This window comes from Apteryx rowi, unplaced genomic scaffold (genome assembly GCF_003343035.1).
Source record: "Apteryx rowi isolate R43461 unplaced genomic scaffold, aptRow1 scaffold_103, whole genome shotgun sequence".
In the NCBI taxonomy this organism is placed as follows: Eukaryota; Metazoa; Chordata; class Aves; order Apterygiformes; family Apterygidae; genus Apteryx; species Apteryx rowi.
The window spans coordinates 2,166,043-2,189,499 of NW_020447231.1; the positions used below are offsets into that span (position 1 = coordinate 2,166,043).

At 36.2% G+C, this 23,457-nt stretch overlaps 1 protein-coding gene across 1 annotated transcript in view; it reads left to right on the forward strand.

Moving 5' to 3' along the window:
* TSGA10 (testis specific 10) overlaps positions 1-20,634 on the forward strand; it is a 34,422-nt gene extending 13,788 nt beyond the window's left edge. Inside the window, exons 10-20 of the mRNA XM_026065939.1 lie at positions 529-644; positions 4,169-4,323; positions 5,598-5,653; positions 5,896-6,064; positions 7,393-7,503; positions 8,081-8,266; positions 9,947-10,156; positions 12,392-12,594; positions 12,938-13,042; positions 18,069-18,203; positions 19,926-20,634. Of these exons, the coding sequence (XP_025921724.1) occupies positions 529-644; positions 4,169-4,323; positions 5,598-5,653; positions 5,896-6,064; positions 7,393-7,503; positions 8,081-8,266; positions 9,947-10,156; positions 12,392-12,594; positions 12,938-13,042; positions 18,069-18,203; positions 19,926-19,950 (1,471 nt within the window). The 3' untranslated portion in view covers positions 19,951-20,634. The remainder of the gene's footprint in view (positions 1-528; positions 645-4,168; positions 4,324-5,597; positions 5,654-5,895; positions 6,065-7,392; positions 7,504-8,080; positions 8,267-9,946; positions 10,157-12,391; positions 12,595-12,937; positions 13,043-18,068; positions 18,204-19,925) is intronic.
* Positions 20,635-23,457: the final 2,823 nt, after the last annotated feature.

The following is a 23,457-nucleotide window of genomic DNA, read 5'->3' on the forward strand; positions in this document are numbered from 1 at the left end:
TAACATGAACTCCTTTGAGAAATCCAGTTCTAAGTTATTGCTGCTTTCTAACAAGTTCTTATCTTTATGAACACTGTAAAAATTGTTTTCTTGAGGATAAATTGCTGCTAGTAAAATAACTTTTCTTCTCCCCCAACACCATGTTAATATTTCTCTTCGTTTTCTTAAACGGTTTGAGGAGGCATTAACATTGCTACATGGTTCGAACACACACCTCAGGCATAACTTGAAACAGGTCGAGCATTCCAATGTATGTCCCAAGTAGAGACTTTTTATTTTAATTATTTTTTGATAAGTTTAGAACAGGTGGACCAAAAAAMCAAATCTTACTTTTTTTGTGATTCTTTGCAGGAATATTCAAGCTTTAATATGGAGGCATTAAGGTTAAACACTAATATAATATCCCAAATAGTATAAAGTATACTGAAGAATCTTGCTTTTTCTTAACTTTTGCAGTTTTAGTGAWATACCAAAAAGTAAAGGCATATGTGAATGGCTCAATTCTGTTTAATACTTTTGCTTTTCCAGTTTATTGAAAGAAAAGACAGAACAGAGTCTTTTGGAGACTCAGCAAAGCCTTGCTAAGAAAAAATACGAATTACAACTTACCCAAGAGAAAATTATGCTTTTGGATGAAAAAATTGGTGAGTGACAGATACAATTGTTTTAATAAAATTCATTAAACTAATTGGTATATTATTGCTTTTTTTCCTTCATTTCTTGTGGGCTGAATAAAAACAGGTTTAATGCAAATATAAATGTTTTTGACAATTTTAACTGTTAAAGGGCAAAACTTCTGTTTTCTTYCAGTATTGGAAGGTTTTTGCATTTTAAAATGACATAATAAATCTCTTATAAATTTTAGTGACCACTCATACTGTCAGCTGAACAATATCTGTTGATACCTATGTGCAGTGTTTGAGCATATCAGTTACATCTATGGTCCACTACGGTGTTGGTAACACCTCTCAGCATACATAAATGATGAGGTTGCAATCAAGAAAGCATCCTTTTGAGTATATATCCTACATCATGTGTTGCAGCTTTTTTATATTAGAGTAAAGGAGGTTGATACTGGAATTATTTGTAGTGTGCTAAGGAATATTTTACCACTTCCAAAAATACAACTTTTCTGTAGATGCAGTCAACATAATTTGTTCCCAAATTGAAATGCAGAAGTGAATTTGTGAAGGGAAAATAAAGCTAACCTGTAACTAGTGAAAACTAATGTTAGAGTTGCCTTATGCTATGAACATACCTTGTTTTCCATTACTTACAACTTTGAAACTTCAGTGATTTGGATTGAAACATTTCATTCAAATGAATAAACACTTCATTCAAAGTGAACTTAATTTTTTTTTAGTGTTTTAGCTAAGGTGTTTAAGCCACTCCTGAGAATGCTAGAGAAAAAGATGTTTTGTCCACATTAAAATGCACATATTTTGTTAAGAAGTCCTAGAACCCCTGTATGGTGAAGTGGGGACTTAATGTTTGATAGGGCATGGTAGTCTCTGTGTTATTGTACACTTTTAATCATTCACAGGAAATGTGTCCAAATTAAGAGTATTTTAAGCCTCAGAAAAATTACAGTTATTGAATGCTGAATTTGGCATCTGAGGTCTCATATCATCTGATTGAAGCATGTTGCAGTCCAGAATTCACAGGATTTTTTATAGTTATGAGACAAGTCCAGGCAAAGAATCTTGAAATTAATGGAGTCTCTCATTCTTGTGCTCTCCCTTGTCCTATCATCACAGGGATAATAGAGGAAGATGTTGATCTGAAGGATAACTGCAACTTAGGTGTGGAGGGAGAGTGTCCTGAGTTAAGAAAGTTGGGAGATTTTAACTGCAGGATTTATAAGGAAAGGATACTGAGATTACAGTTTGGTTGGGGCAGCTTCATCCTGGTGGAGTAGGTAGGAGAAGTGAAATTAATGAAGAGCCAAGGGACAAGTGAAGAACAGGGATGCTGTCTGGAAAAAGAATTGCAAAAAGGAGGATTGTTTGTCCAAGGAAGCTGTAAATACGAAACAGTGAGATTGGGAGTCAGTGAAGACAGAAACAGTATGTGAATGAAGAGCCAGGGAAAGCTGGGGCTATGCAAGAAATCAGAGACTGAAAATTAATAAAATGAGGGGAGGGAATGAAAAGGAATTGGAGACATCCAATGAGGAGAGCTAGTGGTTAAAGAGACTGGAAAGATCCTTGAAGTTGGATGACTAGTCCAGAGATGGTGGGTAGGACTTAGAGCCATTGGAAATACACAGTGACTAGAATCTGAGAGCAGCTACACACGCAAAGAATTTAGGACTTGGACAGTAAAGCTGGAAGTAGGAGCAGTAGTAGAAAGATTGCAAGTAAAAGGAGAGACTGAGACAGAAAATGTGAATTAAGAATTTAGGACTGGTAGGGAAAGGCACTGGGATGAGAAACTGTAAGATTTGAGGATGACCAAGCAGAAAGAAAGGATGAGCAGCTATTGGTACTCTTTAGAGAGGMAGAGTTGGAGAAGATGGAAGGAAAGTGTTTGTGCCTGCTAGAGAACCTTTTGCCTTTTGGAGTCTGAAATGGAACTCAGGATTCCCAAGTCTCATCTTATCTTCTCTTGTCAGCAAAAAAATTTAAACTTGGCAAGGTGACTGTTTCCAGGGCTTGTCCACAGAGAGAATGACAGTTTAGTCCTGATGACCATTTGTCTTCTAGGTCAAAGGTGTATGATGGGAATTCAAATCCTGTTTTTTGCTTTTCACGCAAATTAAGTAATTTACCAGAGATAAACACTAAGAAGTAGGGAATTGCCAGACTTCAAGTTGTCTATACTACTTAATAAATAAATAAACCCCTGTGTTTTTTAACTTAAAGTATTGTCTTTAGTTGCACTATCATGGTGTTTTTCTATTGCTGCAACTTTTACATAATCTTGTAGGGAGCAAACCAGTCTTGTCTAGTGAAGCAAGCTTGTCTGTAAGATTTTCTCCTTAGCTGAAAGTACAATAAATAAAGCAGGTAATTGCGGAAAGAGAAAGCACACTCACTGTTAAAGTTGTTAAATGTTACTATGCAGTATTTTATACTATTGCTGTATATACTATTGCACTATAGAATTTTTGGATGATGCACAACCAGACTTTTAAGAATTGGTCACTTACTATATATATGACCTATTTTTGGAGTGTCTGCTATAAAACTTTGATTTTTCAGAAATGTTGATCACTTACAGCTGTGGCAGCAATCAATTGTTATTTTTCTTGAACACGTTCTGTATCCTGAAAATTTAGGTCCTTGATTTGGGCATCTAAAATTATCAGATAGTGTTTTGCACTGGTCTTTGTGCCTCTGTTCCTTCTCTGTAAAATTGTGATAACACACCCTTGCTTCTTAGAATTTTCTTTAGAGTAAGGTTTGAACACTCTATTAGCAGATTCTAGAGCCATACATCCAAAAATATGAGCTGGAAGTTTGAGCACCTTTCATCTTGTGCTTTGATATAGGGGGAGGTTCTGTGGAAAAAATAGAACTTGAATATATGCTATATATTATGTCCCTGAACAACAGAGCTATAGGTGATTTTACTTTGAAAGTTTTATCTCCTRGAAGCGAGGACTTAATAAGTATCATTAGATAAGCCTAATTACACTGATGTCTTTACAAATTACACTGAAGTCTTTACAAATTTTTTAAGTGGTGTTGAATTTTATTAAAAAATCACTTTTATTCACTTTTGCATGAAGTTCAGTTGAATCAAGGACAGTCTCAGGAAAAACAGACAAACATCAGGATATCCGTCTCTAATTCTTCATGTCAATCATTACAGGCTGTAGTCTATACATTGCTTCTGTCTATTGTAAATCTGTTTATTAAACACTTTATTGTTAAAAATAACTTTCTCAGGTGTTAAAATGATCTGAACATTTGCTGTTTAAATAAAGATAGATTTCTTGAGTCAAGTAATTTAAGGCATTGATGAAACAAAGAATGCAGTTCTGTAAATATCAGTAGGATTATTTATACATTTATGAAAAAGTACATGCTTCAGTGTTTTCTTGAAGGGGAGCTTTTGTCATGTTTTCTGTCATCTTCTTTGCTTCAGAAGTATATTAAATAATTTTTATTTCAAATGGGTTGAATTGAGTTAATAAAAATGAGACCTTTCTGATTGTGTCCAGATAACTTTTCAAAACAAAGTCTTATACAAGAAGAGGAAATCTGTGCTTTGAAGAAAACAATTACACAATTTGATAAAGAAAAAGAAACTTTGCAAGACCGTGTCAAAGAAGGAAAAAAGAAGATTGCTACTCTTGAAGAAAGCCTGATGGTTAAAGTATGTTCTAACATGTAAATAACATGTAAACAACATGTAAACAAATTATGGAATCACAAAAGATAAATAGCGAAAGGATCTGTTTGGTTATCCTGCCTGTCTTGGGTTGGTTATCTACAGTAGGGCTCAATGCTGACCTAGTTCTGCTCCAATTTGAAGGCTACAATAAAACTTATTTTAACTTTAACAGCATTAAGTTTGAGCAATGTTGAACAWCTCAGTTTGGTGTTTTGTATGGTCCAAGTTCAAATATTTTTCAAGAGAGTAGACTTTCATTATTTTCCTGAAGTCGAGGAAAATAAAGTAGCCAATAAAATCTTTTCTCTTAAAATTCAGCCTAAATTCTTTCTTGGGATCCATTTATGTTAAAGATAAGGAGTGCCAAACAATACTGTCATTGTTGTCATTGAAGATGCATTTGTATGATATTCTTTTCACCTTAAGGACTAGTTTACTTAAGAAAATTGCATCAGTTTATTGCACAGTGTGAATTCAAACTATATAGTAAAGCTGCTTAGTTCATAGTTCTGAGATGTTATCTTTCACTTCAGCTTAAGTCCTCTGGATGTCAGATTAGGCTAAACTAAATATGGTACATTTTACCTGGTATAGTTGTTAAGGGTTTGCACTGATTTTAACAAAGTCACATAAAGAAAGCATCTTGCAGGATGGGCCATAATCATCTTGGCATTAGCATCAAGTTTGCATTTAAAATTGTAAAACGGTGTCCATTTTAGGGAAGAGATAGCTATCTCTAATGTTTCTTTTGTTACCAATGAAAGACATTTCCTCAGCTTGTCTATGCGCCTTTTAATATTTTTATCCAAAGGCAGTGGAGTAACGTGATGCRCTTCTTGCTAGCTTCTTCATGAAAATACAGTGATGGAATTCTTGTTTTATCAGTTAAAAACTACCAGACCCTGGTAGTTTATTCATTGTAGAAAAGCCATAATGCCTTATCTAATAGAAGATATTTATTTTTGGGAGTGTGAGACAAATACATTAGAACTACAAAGGATAAAGAAATTTAATGTTAAAAAAGGTTATATTTTGCAGAAGTTAATAATACTTGTTCCTTTATTTGCCAAAGTAGATTATCAGAATTTTCAACTGTAAACATAATGAAACTTGGAAAAGGAGAATCCTTTTTGCATTAAATAGTTAAATCAAGATGAAAAATAAAACAGTTAACAGAAGGAAAACCTATTTAAATGTTTCTATTTATTAACTGCGGAGAAACAAGATTTTTTTTAAATTATATATTTCTTTTTAAGGAAAAAAACATTTCAGATTTCAAGATTCTGATTTCCRAGTTGGAGCGTTCCACAAAGTAAGGCTAAGATTTCAAGTACATTTTAAAATTTTAATTAATTTATGACATCTGTGAAAGTACTAACTCAAAAATTGAATCATAGAACGTGCTAATGAATAGTTTTGGTTTTTTTATTCTAAAAATATTAAAATGTTATAACTTTGTTTTATTTTTTGAAAACTTAACTGCAGGAAAAGCTATCATTTGTATTAGGTTGGGCAATATTGTCATACCTGAAATATTTATTATTTGCTGCTTAGAAAATCTGCTGAAGCTCTCTGTATCTGTGAGAAAGATATCACCAGTTTGCATCAACAGCTAGAAGAAACCAATGATGAACTTACACAGACTAACAAGAGCAGAGAATCATTAGTTCAGGAGAATGACAGGTTACAAGAGCATCTTTCTAATATTAAGCAAGAAAATCAGGTATATCTRTATAAAGAACCCTTGCCTAAAAAGGAAAACTATGTATTGTTCAAGTGATGCACAGAACTTGTGGGCTATCATGTGAAAAATAAATCTGCAAACTAGTTTTAATCTCATTTTTCATACTGTGATTTACCCTTATTGGTCAGCTCACRTATATAAAGGGGACCAGCTATTTTTATGTAATGGTACAGATATTTGTCTTGAGGATCAGCTAATTAATCTTTACATAAAAATCACTGTGGCAGTTACAACCATTGCTTTTATGGAAAAATACTATAAAGAGGGAGAGGGTGYTTCTTATATTGTACTGTGCCTAGCCCAGAGCATTTACCAGCTTACAAATTTTAACACAGTATGTATTTATGAAGGCTCAAAAATTTATTAACAGTGTTGTATTTACTTTCCTTTGAAGTGTCTTTTGGATAAAAGAAAAGAAATATTTAATTATAATACAACAACCCATTATATAATATTTATCTAATATTTATCTGTACACAGTTACTAATGACAGTGGTTAAAATGCTTAAACTAAAATGTCACCTCATACACACAGATTGTTYGTCCATCAATGTGTTTTCCAAGCAGCTAGAACTTAAGCATAGGGCCTGCAGTAGGTCATCATTCCACTCAGGAACAGGGGTTTCTCCATATTCTCCATGAGTAGGGGTTTCCTCCATATTTTTTCCTGCATATCGCTTCTTGCAGCTGAGCGTTCTCTTAGTAATTCTGTGAGGGAGAGTTTTTGAAAAGGGCAGTTAAAGCCAGCCTTTCTGCCATTTCCTCCCCCACCGCCACTTCTTGTTCTGTTTCTCAAGCAGTAATTGCCAGAACTTCTGTGTGCCTTCTCCTAATACTTGTGGCTTTGTTTATCCTGATTAGGAGATAACCGCTTGATTGGTTAGTTGAGTTTTCTAGTTGTCTTCTGCTTTCTCAAGTGTGGGTTTTTAAGAGGTTGCAGCATGTAACAAAGAGGGAGCTGATTCTGAGCCCTGCTCCTTGAAGCGGGCAACCACCTAGCTACTAAACAGACGATCCATCTTTTGGGGGGAGTTAACTGTTATATTTTCCAACTTACTTTTTCTTCTTTTTAAGAAGACTTAATATTACTTACAAGTCAGAAAAAGTAAATATTTTTGATAAATGCAAAATTTTGTTTGTAGAAATATACATGGTTTAGATTTCATGTAACCTTTAAAAATCTAGTTAATAAAGCCATAAGCTGTGCACTAATGCACTAATAAGTTATGTATAAGTTATGCACTAATTCTACTTTTTGTAAAGATACAAACTGTGCTTTAACCTTTGAAACAAATCTTTCTTTACAGGTGCTACATAAAAAGCTAGCAAAGTACCAGAATGAGCTTGATGATGTGAAGCTGAAAGCCCAGGATTCAAACAAAGATATTGTCAGGCTGAAGGGTGTGCTGATGTCTAAAGTGAGTATGTAGATTTAATCTGTTAATAAAAACTATCGTTTGAACAAAGATTGAAATTTTAACTATATTTTCATGGAAGATTTTGCTTCTTAGCTGAAACTTTATTTGAGTTCTGCAAGTACAATTGTAATAGTTCGAACACATTTTCTTGGCTGTTTTTGCAACGCACAGATAAGGAAGTATAGTTCACTGAGTTTTTTTTTCTCTGTGCATGTGTGTGTATATGTACTAAACTTAAAAGTTGAGCAAGTGAATAATACAGGGATTTGGGAATCTTTCATCTTTATTACCATATGGTATTAATAGCAAATAAAGTATTTCTGCAATATATTGCTATACCTCACATTTTTTATGTTAATTTAGCCATTTTTAACAGATGTCTCTTGAGCATCAAAATGTGGCCATCTTGAACAAAACACTGATTCCGGAAGAGTCTCTCAATATTTTGGCTAAATGGCAAAGTTTTCAATAGAGAGAGAGATAAAATTCAATGCCATCTCATACTTGTAGACCTATGAATGTTCCTATTTAGTGAAGCGTATTGGAAATCATTAAACAAACAAGCTTTATGTTTTAGGAGAGAGAGAACTGCGAGCTTTTGGAGAATTACCACAAAGCCTGTGAAGAAGGAGAAAGCTGGGAAACAAAATGCCATCAAGCAGAAGCAGATTGTAGCTCTGTTAGACTGGCGCTAATCAGTGCAGAGTCTGAGAACCGCAGGTTGAAAGAAAGAATTGCATCCCTTGAAATAGAGATGCAGCAAGTATGTTGAGATCGTTATTTCCATAGGTCACACTAGAAATGGTCTGGTATGTTTTAAGACTGTAACTGTTTAAAATTAGGTAGGCTTAATACCACTTCTACTCCTACTTTAGAGATAGTTGCTAAAATGAATTGTATGTAGTTTATGTTGATAATATAACTAGAATTCCACTAGCCACACTTGGAGGAAAAAAAGAAAACCTTAGAAATAATACCGTACTTCAAAAAAAAATAAATAAACTGCTCTCATGTTTGGAATGAGCAAAGATATAACTGCACAGAACTCCACAGCATACCTGAGCATACCTACTGTTTTGTCACATGTTATGTTCCTGTCCCTGCTTTTATTGCTTCCAGTTTTTCAGCCTTCTTTCCAGTGCTTTAGGTGTCCCCAGATCCTTTTCCTACTTGAAAATCTGAAGAAAGAGAAGTGAAATGCACAGCATGGCTTTGAAAATACATTGTAGTTATAAAACTGTATTCTCATGTGATCAAGAACTGAGCTGCTGCTGTTCAGAAAAGGGATGGAAACATAGCAGTAGCAAAGAAGCGCAGGACGATTTTATTGAAGATTTTGACAGTTTTTGAATCTGCTAGAACTGGTACATAATTCTATTTTGTCCAGCCAGCCTCAAATGGGAAGAGATTTTATCTTCCTAACTCCTTCCCCCATGCCTGATATTGAGTACAGGAACAAAGAGGCCTCTTTGTGAAAACTGTGTCAATAAATTGAGTCAGAAGTCCAAGTGGATAATATCTTTGGGTTCATAGGAGTTACATGTCAGACATGTATCTTGTATGCAAAAGTTCTTATTATATATTTTTGTTTTATATAAAAGTTTTATCTTGATGCAGAATTGGTATTGTACATGCTTAGCACTGCACTGTGTTCTTTGTGCTTTTTTTTTATGGTGTGAGTTTAGTTTCCAAAACTTGAACACTGGCAGCACAGAAAGCTAGAATTAATGAGATGCTCCCCATACAATCATCCCTTTTTGATCTTACTCCTAAGAAATCCTTTAAGGAAGTCACAGTGCTTTATCTCTCTCTTAGCTTTTGTCAGTCTCCCAGACTCATTCTGCCACCAACTGAAAATTAAGAGGTTAGAAGTGACCAGAAATGCAAGTCAGGTGTTGCTGGACAGGTGCTTTTTGAAAAGTTTTTGTTAATGTAAAATACAGAAAAAACTAAATTCCTCTAGTCAGAACTACTGCTGCTAGCTTGTGAATTTCTTTAGTGTGATTTCTGTCATCTCTTAATCATGCCTGATTTTATGCATGACAGCAGTACAAGTATTACTGACAATGTCTTGACATTCGTTGCTCTTCTACATGCAAGAATTTATTTTATTGTTAGAATAAGAGGGTCTATTCTGAAACTAAAAAGGGGGCCAAAGGCGGGAATTTAGAACCTTATTAGCTCTGCAGAGAGAGCAGAATCCTAGGAAGGGAGATGAAAATGTCAGAAGCTGATTTTGCCGTCAGAAGCAAGAATTCTTGTTTTCTAGTTATTTTATATGTGGGAGTTATTTAAAGAAATAATTTTAAAGTTTAATTCAGAATAATTACTGCTGTCTTTTCAAATTCACCACAGATATATAGAGGTTTTTTTAGGATATTGGAAACAGTTTTATATTTTCTTTGCAGTACAATTTTAATTATCTGGCAATGCTTTATTATAGAATTTAACAACAGAAAAAGCATACAAGTCTCAGATTTCTACCTTAAACAAATCTCTTCTGAAAATGGAAGGAGAGCTTCAAAACTTACAGCRGGAGAAAGTCTCTATACTTGCAGATCTCACATCTACACGAGAACTTTGTATTAAATTGGATACAGGCAAAGAACTATTRAACCAGCAGTTAACTTCCAGAGTGGAGGAAGTAGAAAGGGTATGTGAAATATATTCTAAAAACAATTTTATATTAAAGTTGTACTTAAGGGATCTAAAACTACTTCAGGATCTAAAGTAATCAAAGAAACCCCTATTGATCTATAGTATTTTAATTTTTTTTAAAGTACTTATTCCTCGGAGGGTGGATACTGTATACTATCTGAAGAACTGACTGCTTTGAGAGGTTTCACTTTGAACACTCAAAATTCAGGACTTAAAGTTACTGGTTGTTTTCTTAAAATATGTCATAGTTTTTAGATCCAGTCACTTTTATCAGTAAGAAGAATAGCTGGAGYAGTTTGTTAGCAAAGCTTGACATGCTTGACTGCTGTTGGAAGTAAGTAACAATATGTCCTTAACAGTCTCTCCTTAAGTTCACTTGAAAATCAGTTTCTGTTGACCTTGATATTTATAAAAACTATAAAATTAATGTTTGATAGGCAAACTTCTTAAAAATCAAGGCAGATAAACTTGGAAAAATTTTTCATACTCTKTCAGATTTTTCAGATCTTTTCAGTATGATTCTATCACTGCACTGTTTCTTCTCTGCTTCAGCTCAGATAAGATAATTTTTTATTCCTTTACAAGCTTCTAGCATTCCATTATGCTGTTTTTGTGTGTTATGGATAAACTTGCTGCTTGGCAGTTGGTTGATAGGGAAGATTTGCAGGATATGACGTTTGTCTGAAGCTGCCATGAGATCTGATTTGACTGTGAGACTTCCTGGGTCCTTCTGTGAGATCACCAGGGAAGGGGCCTCCTGAGGATGGGGGAGAGAAGCAACAGTTTCAGGAGAGAAAAATACAGAAAATGCAAAGGGAGAGCTTGGAGAAAGTTCTGAAGCTGGGAAATTTTCACTAGTGTTTTCCTACCTTTCGACTGGTAGTCTTTCACCAGCCATGTAAAACCTTCAGTTAGGGCTCTTAGTTTACATATTATGCCATTGCAGAGATCTGCATGACCAGAATTTCTTTTGCAGCATATGCATATTTAGAAGTGGAAATTAAACCTAATGCCAAATAATATTGTTCTTTCAGTATTTCTAGTGCTGTTTGTTTTAACTTATGCTATCTCCAGTTTTCAGTATTCTTTTGTCCTGACGTACAAAATCAGAGTATCAACACTTTCTAGGCCAGGGATGTTTGATTGACAGTTAATGGAAAATGACTAGGGACTAGGGAAATCTTTTGTTTTTTATTTGGTAAAACCAAATAATTGGGAGGCTGCTTTGGAAAGTGAAAGATGCTTTTTCTTCTGCTGGCCTGTGATCTGAGTTCTCAGTGTCTTCCTGTTTTGGACACACAAATGGTTGTTATTCTTTGAATATTCTGAGGAGTGTGCTGGAGACTTGGAGTATTTGTTAAGGTGTCTCAGTTTATAGATTTATCACAATCTTTGGGTAAGCAGTATCATGCTTAATGCAAGCTAGCTTTAGGTAAAATACAAATAAAAGTGTTTGCAATATCCAAAATGACTCGGACACAATAGAATTCATAGGTGAAAAAATGAAGGAAAAAAGGCATATGGTTTACTTAGGCTAAGATTAAATCAGACAGGCTTCTGTTTCTTTGTCCAGTTGACTTGATACAGATTTTCTTGACATGCTGTCTCAGATTCTTTTTCTTTGTTTCTGTACCTTATGTGCATCTATACGAAAGAATCCCTTTTTCAGTGGAACATACTAGGTTTTATACATATTCTTCTTTTTAGGTCCCCCAAGAAATATGGTTGTTTAATCTTTTGTTATGGAATGTATTCACTTTTCCTTCTCACTAGATTTTTTTTTTTGATGCTCCTTTAAGTAAAATAAATGTAATATTACCCTGTTGGAGATACAGATATTGGTTTGTTAGATCAGGTGTCATCTCCTCTAAGCAACTGGTTAATCAACAATTTCTTGCATCAACAAAATGTAAAACTTCCCTCTTCCTCTCTGATAATTCCATCTGTGTTTTTCATATAAAGAGTCTGTGTCTATTGATTCTTGTATTTCATAGCAGTTTGTGGCTGCTTGTATTGAGTATGTTTATGGTCATATCTCTATATGAGAGAGATTAGACAAATTAATAAAGCTGACAGCGGATTTTGCCTGAGGTCAAATATAACAGTGATCAACCATCGTGGAGCGAGAACGAGTTTGGGTCATCGATCCCAGCCTTTTTTTAAARGTACCATGACAGATGGCTGGTAGGCTTAATAGGCATACATTTAAAAATTTAAAATTTTTGTTTAGCTGCAGAGTGATTGTGAGTCATCACATTCTGAAATAGAGCTCCTCAGGAAACAACTGACAAATGAAAGAGCATCTATGAAAAACCTGGAATCTTTGCTTGTGTCCAGTCGAGAGAAAGAATTGCAATCACAGATAGCAGAGCAAGAAAGAGACTCTGAAATTCAGCTTCTCAAGGAACAGCTTGCTTTAGCAGAAAATGAACTGTGAGTAAATGACCAATAGAATATTGAAGCTTTTTGAGCTGTAGTGGATTTTTTTTCTTTCTTCCAGTATATGTATACACATAGATTGCTTATATCTAGTTGCATTTGCAACTGGCCGGAGTATCTTGGTTACCTTAATAGCAGAAGATGCTGAAAATCTTCTTCTGATTCCTCAACTATACCCTAAAAGGCTTTTCCTTGTAGAGTTATATTTTATCGCACAAAATGCTTTTAACATCATTTGCATGCATGGTATAGCTGCCCTTTTAATTTTGGATAGTTTTGTTTGGTAACATAGTTGGAGGTTTATAATTGCTATCTAATTGAATTATGGACTTTACAGTGCTGTGCAAAGTCGAGATTTTACTCAGCTCAGAAATACAACAGTTCAGCTAGAGTCAGAACTCGATATCACCAAAAGACAGCTGGGAACTGAGCGCTTTGAAAGGCAAGTATATGCTTTTCTATTACGCTTCCTGCATCTAATTTGGATGAAATGCAATATTAGTATTAAGACTTAGACTATTTAAAAGGATAAACAGCAAAATTTGGTTTTGTTCTGTTGCACATCCTCTGTATGCTCGGATGATACTCATTTCACTGAACTTAAGCTGTGTAATCATTATGCACGCTGTCTAAAACTAGTTGTCTAGGTTCCCTTTATATAGGGATGAGATAGTGAGATAAACTGCCTTCTGGAAGTGTCTAATTTAGGATGGGTTGAATCACTGTCTGTCTGTCTTCATTGATTTACAGTGAGAGTCTAGGTGACTAGTTGGTTAAACAAGTAATGTATAGATGACTATTTCTGCAATATGAATACTACCCTTCAACTACACCTGTAGTAGTGAACTAAACCAGGTAGAGCACTGGTTTGAGGGGTATGCACTTGTCCGTACAGTTCGTTAGTATACACTCTGGAACAGTTTTAGTCTGTGTCAACCACCATTCTCACAGGTACTGTTTGGGGCACAGTCGGTGCTAGGAATGGTTTCCAGATGGCAGTATGAACAAAGTCACCTTTTTTTTTGGGGGGGGGGGGAGCGGGCAGGGAGTTTAACAATATATACAAGCTGTTTTTATACAATTAGGCCACAGAGCCAGAAAACAGTCCCTGGCCTGCTTTATTAATTAGTTTATCTATGTAGTCTCGGTGTCTTAAATAGTTCCTTAACTGTGAAACAGGAATAACAGGATTTCTCTACCTCRCAGATGTATCAAGGGTAAAAATATTAAAGTGACTGGCATTATATTGGGTATGTAAAAGATGGCTAAAAGAAGCAGGCTGATGTGATTACAGCACAGTTTAGAGAATCAGGAATTCTCTTTAATTGTATTAAATTACTTTGTTGATGCTCTGTTCTCTCATAAGCAAAGATGAAAGTTTTGAAGGGGGACCTCTACACCTGAGGTCAAGCCTTTTAAAGATTAATTCCTTAAATATTACAGTATGTTTTAATTTCAAATGGCGTCCTACTTTACCTTGAAGTCATGGCAAAGCTTGCTAAACTTTTGGGTTAGATTTGCAAGTCAGTTTAAAAGTGACATCATTTGTACTTTTTCAGCTGCATAAAGTAGGCCAGATTATATGCTATAACAAGAGCACCTTTGTTTTGAAAGAAATGTAATCTTCAGGCTGTTGTTTCTCTACTCCTGCTTTGTGAGTACATCCATCTTATGGTGTACAGGTGCTCCTGGGTAGGGACTGTAAATGTTTCTTCTTCAAATGTTCATTGACAAAAAGTTGAAACAGTCCTCATATTTAATCCCTTCACCTAGTTAGGGATACTTGGTTACTAGTGTGGCTGTTTATAGTTGCAGTAAYGTTAATATTTAGTTTACAATCTGTTGGCAAATCAAGTATTAGAGTAAGACTGTACTGGCACACAGACTCATTCTGAGACCAGATCCCCAGTTTTCGTTCCTGAAAAGAATTACTCCTCTCCTTCAAGAGAATTACAAGCATAAGTACCTGAACTGTTTTGGAAAGARCAATGTTAGGTTCTCTTATGCAGTCTCTAAATCRGTTTACAGAATCACAGAATAGTTGAGGTTGGAAGGGACCTCTGGAAATCATCCGGTCCAACCCCCCCCACTCAAGCAGGGTCAGCTAGAGCAGGTTGCCAAGTCCATGTCAAATGGGGTTTTGAATGTTATCAAGGATGGGGACTCCACAACCTCTCTGGGCAACCTGTTCCAGTKKYMAACCACCCTCCCAGTGAAGAAGTGTTTTCTTCTGTTCAAGTGGAACTTCCCATGTTTCAGTTTGTGCCCATTGCCTCTCATCCTGTCACTGGGCACCACTGAGAAGACTCTTCTTGACACCCTCCCATCACATAGTTATACACATTGATGAGATCCCCCTGAGCCTTCTCTTCTCCAGGCTGAACAGTCCCAGCTCTCTCAGCCTCTCCTTGTATGACAGATATTCCAGTCTCTTAATCATCTTTGTGGCCCTTCACACTCACTCCAGTATGTCCATGTCTTTTTTTGTACTGGGGAGCTCAGAAATGGACCCAACACCCCAGCTATGGCCTCATCAAGGCTGAGAGGGGAAGGATCATTTTCCTTGACCTGCTGGCAACACTCTTCCTGATGCAGCCCAGGAAACCATTGGCCTTTGCCATGAGGGTGCATTTTGGCTCTTGATCCACTTGTCCACCAGGACCACCAGGTCCTTCTCTGCAAGGCTGCTTTCCAGCTGATTGGCCCCTAGCATGTACTTGTGCGAGGGGTTCTTCCTCCCCAGGTGCAGGACTTTTCTATTCCCTTTGCTGAACCTCATGAGGTTTCTCTCTGCCCAGTTCTCCAGCTTGTCAAGGTCCTTCTGCATGGCAGCACAGCCCTCTCAGCCACTCCTCCCCATTTTGTAAYGTCTGCAATACAGTTGCACAAGCAGTATGCAGAAATCCTAGATAGTGCAGACTGAAATGTACCTCAGATAAAAATCTGACATTAGATTTAGCTGTCTCTGAAAGCCTAAAGGTTTGGGTTTGGCTTTTTCATAAAATCAAAACAGTGTCCCCTCAATATCYCACAAGGTTACAAAAAATCTGTTTCTTTTTATTTTTCTTGCTTTACAAGAGCAGGTATAAATCTCTTTTGCTATCATGGAAAGGGAGTAAAGCTCCAAATTGGCTTCTTACAGCCGATCTTTCTTTCTAGTACTGGTAAAGTGAAAACTAGAAAATTAGCCAGAGAGCAGAAAAGTACTATCATTACAGTCAGTATTGTGATAGTATACAATGAAGCAGCAGACATGAMTGCTTTTTTGTCTTCAATTTAAAGAAGCATGTAGATGATATCCCTGTCCTAACACTGTCTCCTCTAGCTGTATTGATTTACTGCTGTCTTGGTGCCAAATGGAATAAGACCTGAAATTAGGAAGTGGTGGGTAGCTGCTGGTGCTGTCRGATCTAGAATGAGCACCAACATGGTGATATGAGGATACTTGATCCTTCTGTCCTGGTGCTTCCTTGCCGGTCAGGGAAAGCACCTTCCCATCCCTCCCATCTTCCTGATTGCGGAAGCACATTTGGCGCATGTGGAAACAATGGGTTTGGTGTATTGTCCTGCTCTGGCTGTGGTGACCAAGCACAGGGCTGGCTAACAGGTGCCCCCAGGTAGTCTCGCTCACACAATTTGCCTACCTTATTATTCCCTTTTCTCTTTCTTGACCCTCCTTTCTGTTGTCCTTGTACCTCCCTTTCTCTGCCTCAGTCTCCTCCCAAATAAACAACCTCCCCCTAATCACTTTTCCCTGTTGGTCACAGTTTTGCTACATCCATACATGAATTTGGTATTTCTGATACCGTTACCCCAGTGATACCAGCTTTATGTGGTATTACTGATGCAGTTACCTAGGTACTGCTGGCCTTGTAAGACTCCATGCCCCAAGAGTTCCCKCCAGTTCCCTCTGTGAGATTTGGCCATTTCTTGCCTAACTCTTCCTTAACCACATGTGAAACCCAGCCATCTCTCATGGTGCTGTGACTTTTGTCAGCTTCTCACACTGTTATCTCTCATATACAGCAATTTCTCATGTCGTGTCCAATAGTTTTCTATGTCCTGTTCAGTTAGTTTAACCTCACACCAAGGCCTAGTTGAGGCTCTAATCATTCAGTTGCATCCCTAAAATTCCCCCACTTAAAGATAGTATCAGAAGGAGCTGCACCACTTTGTCTGTGTCCCACAGATCCTGTACAGGCCTCCCGTACTGCACCTTCCTTACTTGGGCTGAACATTTAGGGATGGAAGCCTGACTCTCCTGGGTGTTTCCTGTACAGGGTACAAATAGGTGCAGTCTGACTTCCTGCCATTGCCAGCACCGTCTTGACCATTAAAGACAATACAGCACGTGCACAGTAAGGCTCTTAAGAGCAATAGTGGCCCCTGAGAGTAACAGTCAATGTAGACAAGTCACCTCGCCGGGCACGAGGTTGTGGGATGTTGGTAGCTAGGTGGRAGACTGTTATCCTCTGACTGGTGCTTGCTGCTGGTGCTTGTAGATTCAGATCTCTGAGGTGGTGCTGGATCTGATCCCTGTCCTGCAGGTTTTGTAGTCCACTTCAGTGGCTGACCCCATAGTCAGTCTGTGATAATGGCTAAGTCACCAGAGTCCATTTCAGTTCAATACCATAACCGCAGTCCWTGTTATATAGTCATTTGAAAGGTCTTGGGCAGCTGAGAGCCTGATTTTTCCAGCTCAGGTTGATGCTACCCTCCCAACACACCCATTCATTTAGAGTGAACCATTGCTCAGGTTTTACTGGAATTATACACTGAAATTCAGGGGTTGTTGCAGCCAGTCTTCCTAGTAGTTTCCCAGTCCAACCAARCCTACCTTCTCATTTAAACCGTTGGCAGCCAGAAACCAGGATCCAACGTGAGTATGCGCCTCCCAAATTTCCCAGTATATTACCCAGTCCCACATGCTTCCCCTCCTTACACCTAGATGCAGGAGTTATGTTTGGACCAATATTCACCCCCACTCCTTACAGTCAAAATGAGCAGAATCACGTTTTACCATGTTCCCATTGGAGAGTCCAGGAGCTCTGGAACATCCATCTGCCTCAGGGTACTTAGGTAGGCTTTGCTGCTGGCCTCGCTAGCCCAAACTGCATCAGACTACCACAAACAACAACACCTTTACATTAATGTCATTGCTGATTTCCGGGATTTACCTTGCAGATGTATGAATAACCTTAGATGTAGTTTCTTCATCCCTGGATATGTTTGCAATTTCTAGAGCTTAATCTGCAGCCAGCATGGCTAGCTTTCTGTCTTCTAGGGAAAATAGAGATAATGGATACTTAGAGGAAAATCTGGACAGGAGTAATACAGAAAGAGTCACTATAAGCATCCCATCTCTTAAAAATAAAAAATGACCCCAAAAAATGATGATAGTGATTATGAGATCATTTTGATCATTTTTGTAAAATGCTTAGCCTCACACTAAAATAATTTTGATTTAGGGAACGTGCTGTACAGGAGCTTCGACTCCAGAATCTTACAACCTCATATCAGTTAAGCTCCACATTAAGAACATCATCACCTGAACGTTGCCACCATCAATCTCCTGATTGGTCTCTGGACCRGTCCCTAGAAGGGTAAGTAGTTCAACAGTTCAGTTCTTAACACAGAAGAAAAACAGAAGGATGAACTCTGATATTTCCTGTTGAAATGTTGAATGAACGCCATGAAGTTACATTGCTTCAAAAAAGTTAAAAAGATTCAGAACCACAATCTTTTCATGATATTCCTTGTTTTTTATTTTATTCATCTGTATCAGAGTTATGTAGTTAATAGCAACTACGTGCACTGGAACTGCTGTAGCCATAACAGCTTCTAACAATAACTATAATAGTGCCACATAAAATTCCAACTTGACTTACTACCTTTTTGTCCAATTTTAGGTATAAATATTTAGATCACTGCTACAGAAAAACTCATAGCTATCCAGCCTTTCTTCTTATAGTAATTTTCAAAATATTTTTTACTCCAAATATGTGTGTACCTATCAGCATGTTTTTACTGGAAACATAAATGTATTCTATACATCATCAAACACATGTAACCCTGAGGATGAACAAGCCCAACAGTTTTCCTTTTCACAGACAGTGAAATGGAGCCTCTGCAATATGCAACTACTCCCCTGGCAGTTTCAATCTTATCTTGGTTTCATATTAGTTATCTGATGCTTGTTGTGGCTTTTTTTTTTTTTTTTGTAAATTGATGGCAACACACATTAAAAATAATTGCAAGTTGAGAGGGGAAAAAATTCTCAATTCATGACTTCCAGGAAATCTTTCTGCTTATGAGATGATGATGTCTTCCAAGATGAATTTCATTAATACTCTGCTGAGATTTTTACTTTTGGCACTTCATTCATCTTTGTTATCAAAGGCTTCTCTAAGTACGTAGGTCCTATGAGTGCAGCGCAAGTCTCCTTGGGTCAGTAACTGAGACCAGGATGAGAGAGATAAACCAGTGTAAAATAAGTGGCCTGGTAGAATGAGTAAGCGGGARAATACTGAATGCAAATATTTGATGGGTGTAATCATGAGCAGAACAGCAGAATTACTTAAGGTGGTTCAGAGAGATGTTAGGAGTTAATGAAGCACATTCTAGCTGTAAGTTCCTGTTGGATTTAAAGCAGAATGATATTAGAAATAGACCTCTAGGAGGTGCAATCCCATCTATCAGTTGATTGAAGATAACTTGTTGCATATAACTTGACTGAAGGTAACTTAAGGAAAGATACTGTAAAAATAACTATGTATTCATAGAGAGGCTTCTTCAACAGTTAATGTCTGATTCTGCAGTACATGAAGTACACCAGGAGAGCAGTGCTGGCGTCACCATTGATGCTCTGCCTCCTGTACAGTGTTTTGGTCTTGTTTTACCAGAGGGACCGTGATGGGAGATGAGTCAACAGTTACCTTTTTATTTTATCAAGATTGTGATAATCAGAAATAAATTTGACAGTAACTTTTTCTTATTCTCCCATCTTTCTTTTTGTCTTTACTGCACAAGACTCCATGTTTCACTACAGTGAAAAGCATGTGCCTTGTACTTTGTTTTGCAGACCTGGTAAGAAAGACCTTTTCTATCTGATTTTCATAAGTAATAGTAATCCAGAGGTGGTCTTCCACTTCAAAGAGCATTATAGCACTTTTGTGCAATAAAATCTAATCCTACAAAGCATCTAGACTGACTGTTGAAGTGTCTAGGAAGCCTGCTCAGAGTGCTTTGATAATCAAAACTTTAAATTGTATTTCTGTATTCACTGAATGTGAAACAAATTGAATTTCCTGTTTTTTTTTCCCTAGGGAGTCTTCGTTCAAAGACTTTTAATGTTATATTCATGATGGCCTGTGAAGACTCTACATATCATCTGGAGAGTTAGAGTTCAAATATAATTCYGGGCTTATCATTTTTTCCCTTTTGAATGCTACATTTCGTTAAATATATTTCATGACTTCTTGAACAATTTTTCAGACTCTGCTAATGTTGTTCAGTGGAAAGAAATCTGTCTAGATAACTTTCTCTTCCTCCCAGCCCTGCTCAATCTTGTATTATTGTGGAATATGGCCCATCTCAGTTAACAGGAAAAAAATGCAAGTTCCATCAACTGTACTGATAGTGTGTGACTGTTCCATTATTAAAAATGTATTGATGTAACTGGAATAAAAGAATGGATATAACAATATCAGGGAAAAGAAGCGTCTATATCCAGATGTTACGATCTGAATGTATTTCTGCTGGACTATGTGAGGATTATGCTTGAGAGAAGGTGCATTGCTSTCTCAAGGTAGGCAGGAATTATTTTTTTTTCTTCAAACCTCTCATACTTCTCAATTTGGCCAAAATAGGATACTAAAGCCAGGAGATATCACAGTGTTTTGATATCCATCTATCGTATGTTATGATATGGTATGTTTTCGTGTGTTTCCAGTATACATATGTTTGAGAGGTATTCAGCTTCTAAGAATTTTATTACAACTTTTTTACAACAATTTATTTTTATTTACAACAATTTTATTACAACTACACTAACTTTCTACTTAAAGGGTTTTTTAATATGAAAGARTACTATTTGTATGGTGATAAATACTGACATTTTAACTTGCTCGGATTTTCTGCTCTTTAGGTCATAATATTTGTCAATGTTATACATTTTTGCACTTTAAATGCAGGAGAGGATGTAGCATTCTCTCCTGCTGTAAATCATCTGGGAAGTCTCTTCTTCTGTATTTGGAAATAGAGAAATAATTTCTGTTTCATTCAGTACATTATTCACTTTTTTTCTCTTTCCTTTTTTTTTTTTTTTAATAGATTCATTGTTCTTGCTATCTTTGTAAAAACTTTTCCAAAAGATCTCTTAAGTTTGTCTTTGAAGGCAAGGGCAGGTTGGTCATGATAATGGTTTGAACCAACATCTTGCATATGTTGCATACACGTTCTGTTTGTGATAACCTGACTACTAAACATTCAGATTCATATCTCAAATAATGATTGAAGACAGCATAACCTATATGAATGCTCCTTACCTCCTTTTAAAACCCATTGATGTGAGCTATAGATATGATTCTATGTTGCTTTTAGGAACAGGTTGCTTTAAAAAGCCCTTAAAGGTATTTTGATAAATAAGGTCCCCTCCAAAATTATAGCATATAAATGTATACTTGTAACAAATTCTAGGACTAGCCTTCCACAACAACATCATCACTGCAATTTCGCAGTAGTGGCAACCTCACATCTGACCTAATGTGAAGTCAGTAAATGAAGAAAAGATGGAAGAAGAATTAACTGAATTTTCTTCAGTTTGTAAGTAATATATTTCAGTTTAAGAAAAAACTACTTGTTCACATCTTGCCAATGTAGTAATAGCCTAAGAGGRTTTGAACAGTGTTTGTTCATTGCGAATTGCACATGTTACTCTCTTAAGAGTGTATTCTAAAAACCTTAAGACCATTGCTGAATATGAAACTTTTCTTCCTCCTTTAAGTAGAAAATAGATAATGAGCCCAAACAGCATATTTATAGTTCTCTATTTCTGATTGGAGGCCCTCTAATTTTTAATAACATACCTTATATTTTTTCCTAAAACAGGAAGTACTATTGAATATGTCCAAATTGAAATGTATTATAGTATTTTGCCATGGTATCTATTTCCTCATAATGTGGGTTACTGGTGGTAGGGTACTTTTTTTGTTGTTGCTTTATTACAGTTTTTTGTTTGGAAATAAACATATACAATCCCCATCATTCATGTWTGCATTTGTGATGCTTATTGACAACTCTAAATAATACTATACTTAGAAACTTGATTTTTATACATTTTTTAAATTAACTCATATTTATTCACAGTAATATTTGTTATATATCCAAACCTAAAAATGTGACTTGTGATTTTATTGTGAAATAAGAGCATATTAAACTAATTTTCAGCTATTTTGTGATGACCTAAAATGATCTGCTTTGCATAACAAAGAATGCTATAATATTTTAAAAAGCATTCATGCTTTTTTTCAGCAATATTTTTGTAACTTTTAGCCACTGGTTATGGATTTGTTTCAACCGATTCTGCTAACCCAAAGCAGTGGAGACTGTATCACCATTAACCAATAGAAAGTATTTTACTTGAACGTAACTAGTTTACAGGATTTGTAGAAGAACACAGTGCCTCTGGTATCCTCCCTCTTTTTCTTCATCCTAGAAGAAATAGGAGCTACTATTTATATAGAACAATATCTACACTACTGGTGGAGATAAAGCTCTACCAATGAGGAAGAATTCATTATGTATTTCTAGGTAAAACTGTTTCAGTGCATTTCTAACGATCTATGCAAGCAGCCTTTCAACAGCATTTGGAACTGTGTATCTGTGCAATTTATCCTGCTGTTTCCACTCAAAAAAACCCTTTTTTTCTTTCAGTCACTAATTAAGCTTGATCTTTAGAAACATATAATCAGTTAAAATTCTGCTGCCAGTGTTAAGGCAAACATTTTTAGCCTCTGACCAGAAAAAATATGCATGCTGTGGGGTGGCTTTGGTAGTGCTAGAGCTGAGATTTTATTTGTTCCTGTTTCTTCTGAGACTGACTAAACCAGTCCAGATATTAATGCAGCAGTGGCTATCACTGTAGAGTTTAGAGTATTAGAAAACCACGTGGCTATCAGCATCAGAGTTGCTTTAGCAGCTTTCTTTACTTTTGTATATTTTATCTGACTTTCAGATTACCACATCTGAAATGATAAAATGCATCTAAAGCTAATATATAAGGAATGTTTAACCTATCAGTTCACACTAGTTCCTCTTTCCATACTTCTTAGTGATTTCAGTATGACTGAAGTATATGAATAGTTTTGCACAAGGAATATATGTTGTTTTGCTGATACAGACTGGAACGTCGGTGAAGTGTAATCTCTTAATAAGAGAAGCAGGAGTTTGTTCAATGCATCTTGCACTCTTTTTCCGAATAATCTTTCCTCTGATTCACTGGACCTTCACATTCATTTCCAGAAGAGGGAGTGTATGAAATGAAAATGAATGAATTATAGCTGTTGTGGTATTAACATATGTAGTTACCTGAACGTGTGGAAAGATAGAAAGATATTTCACAATTGGTTTTAAGTTTTGGACACGTTCCAAACAAAAGAAAAATACCTTGATAAGATGGACAAAATGTTTATGCGACTTGGCTTGACTAGATTGAAACATACATCCTCTTTTCATGACAGGGATCAGATTTTTTATTAATAAATTTTGAAGAAAAAGTTTGTTTATAACTGAAACATTATGTATAAGACAGCCTGAAATAATGTTTCCTTCCAGTGGACTTTTTGACCTGACTTTCTA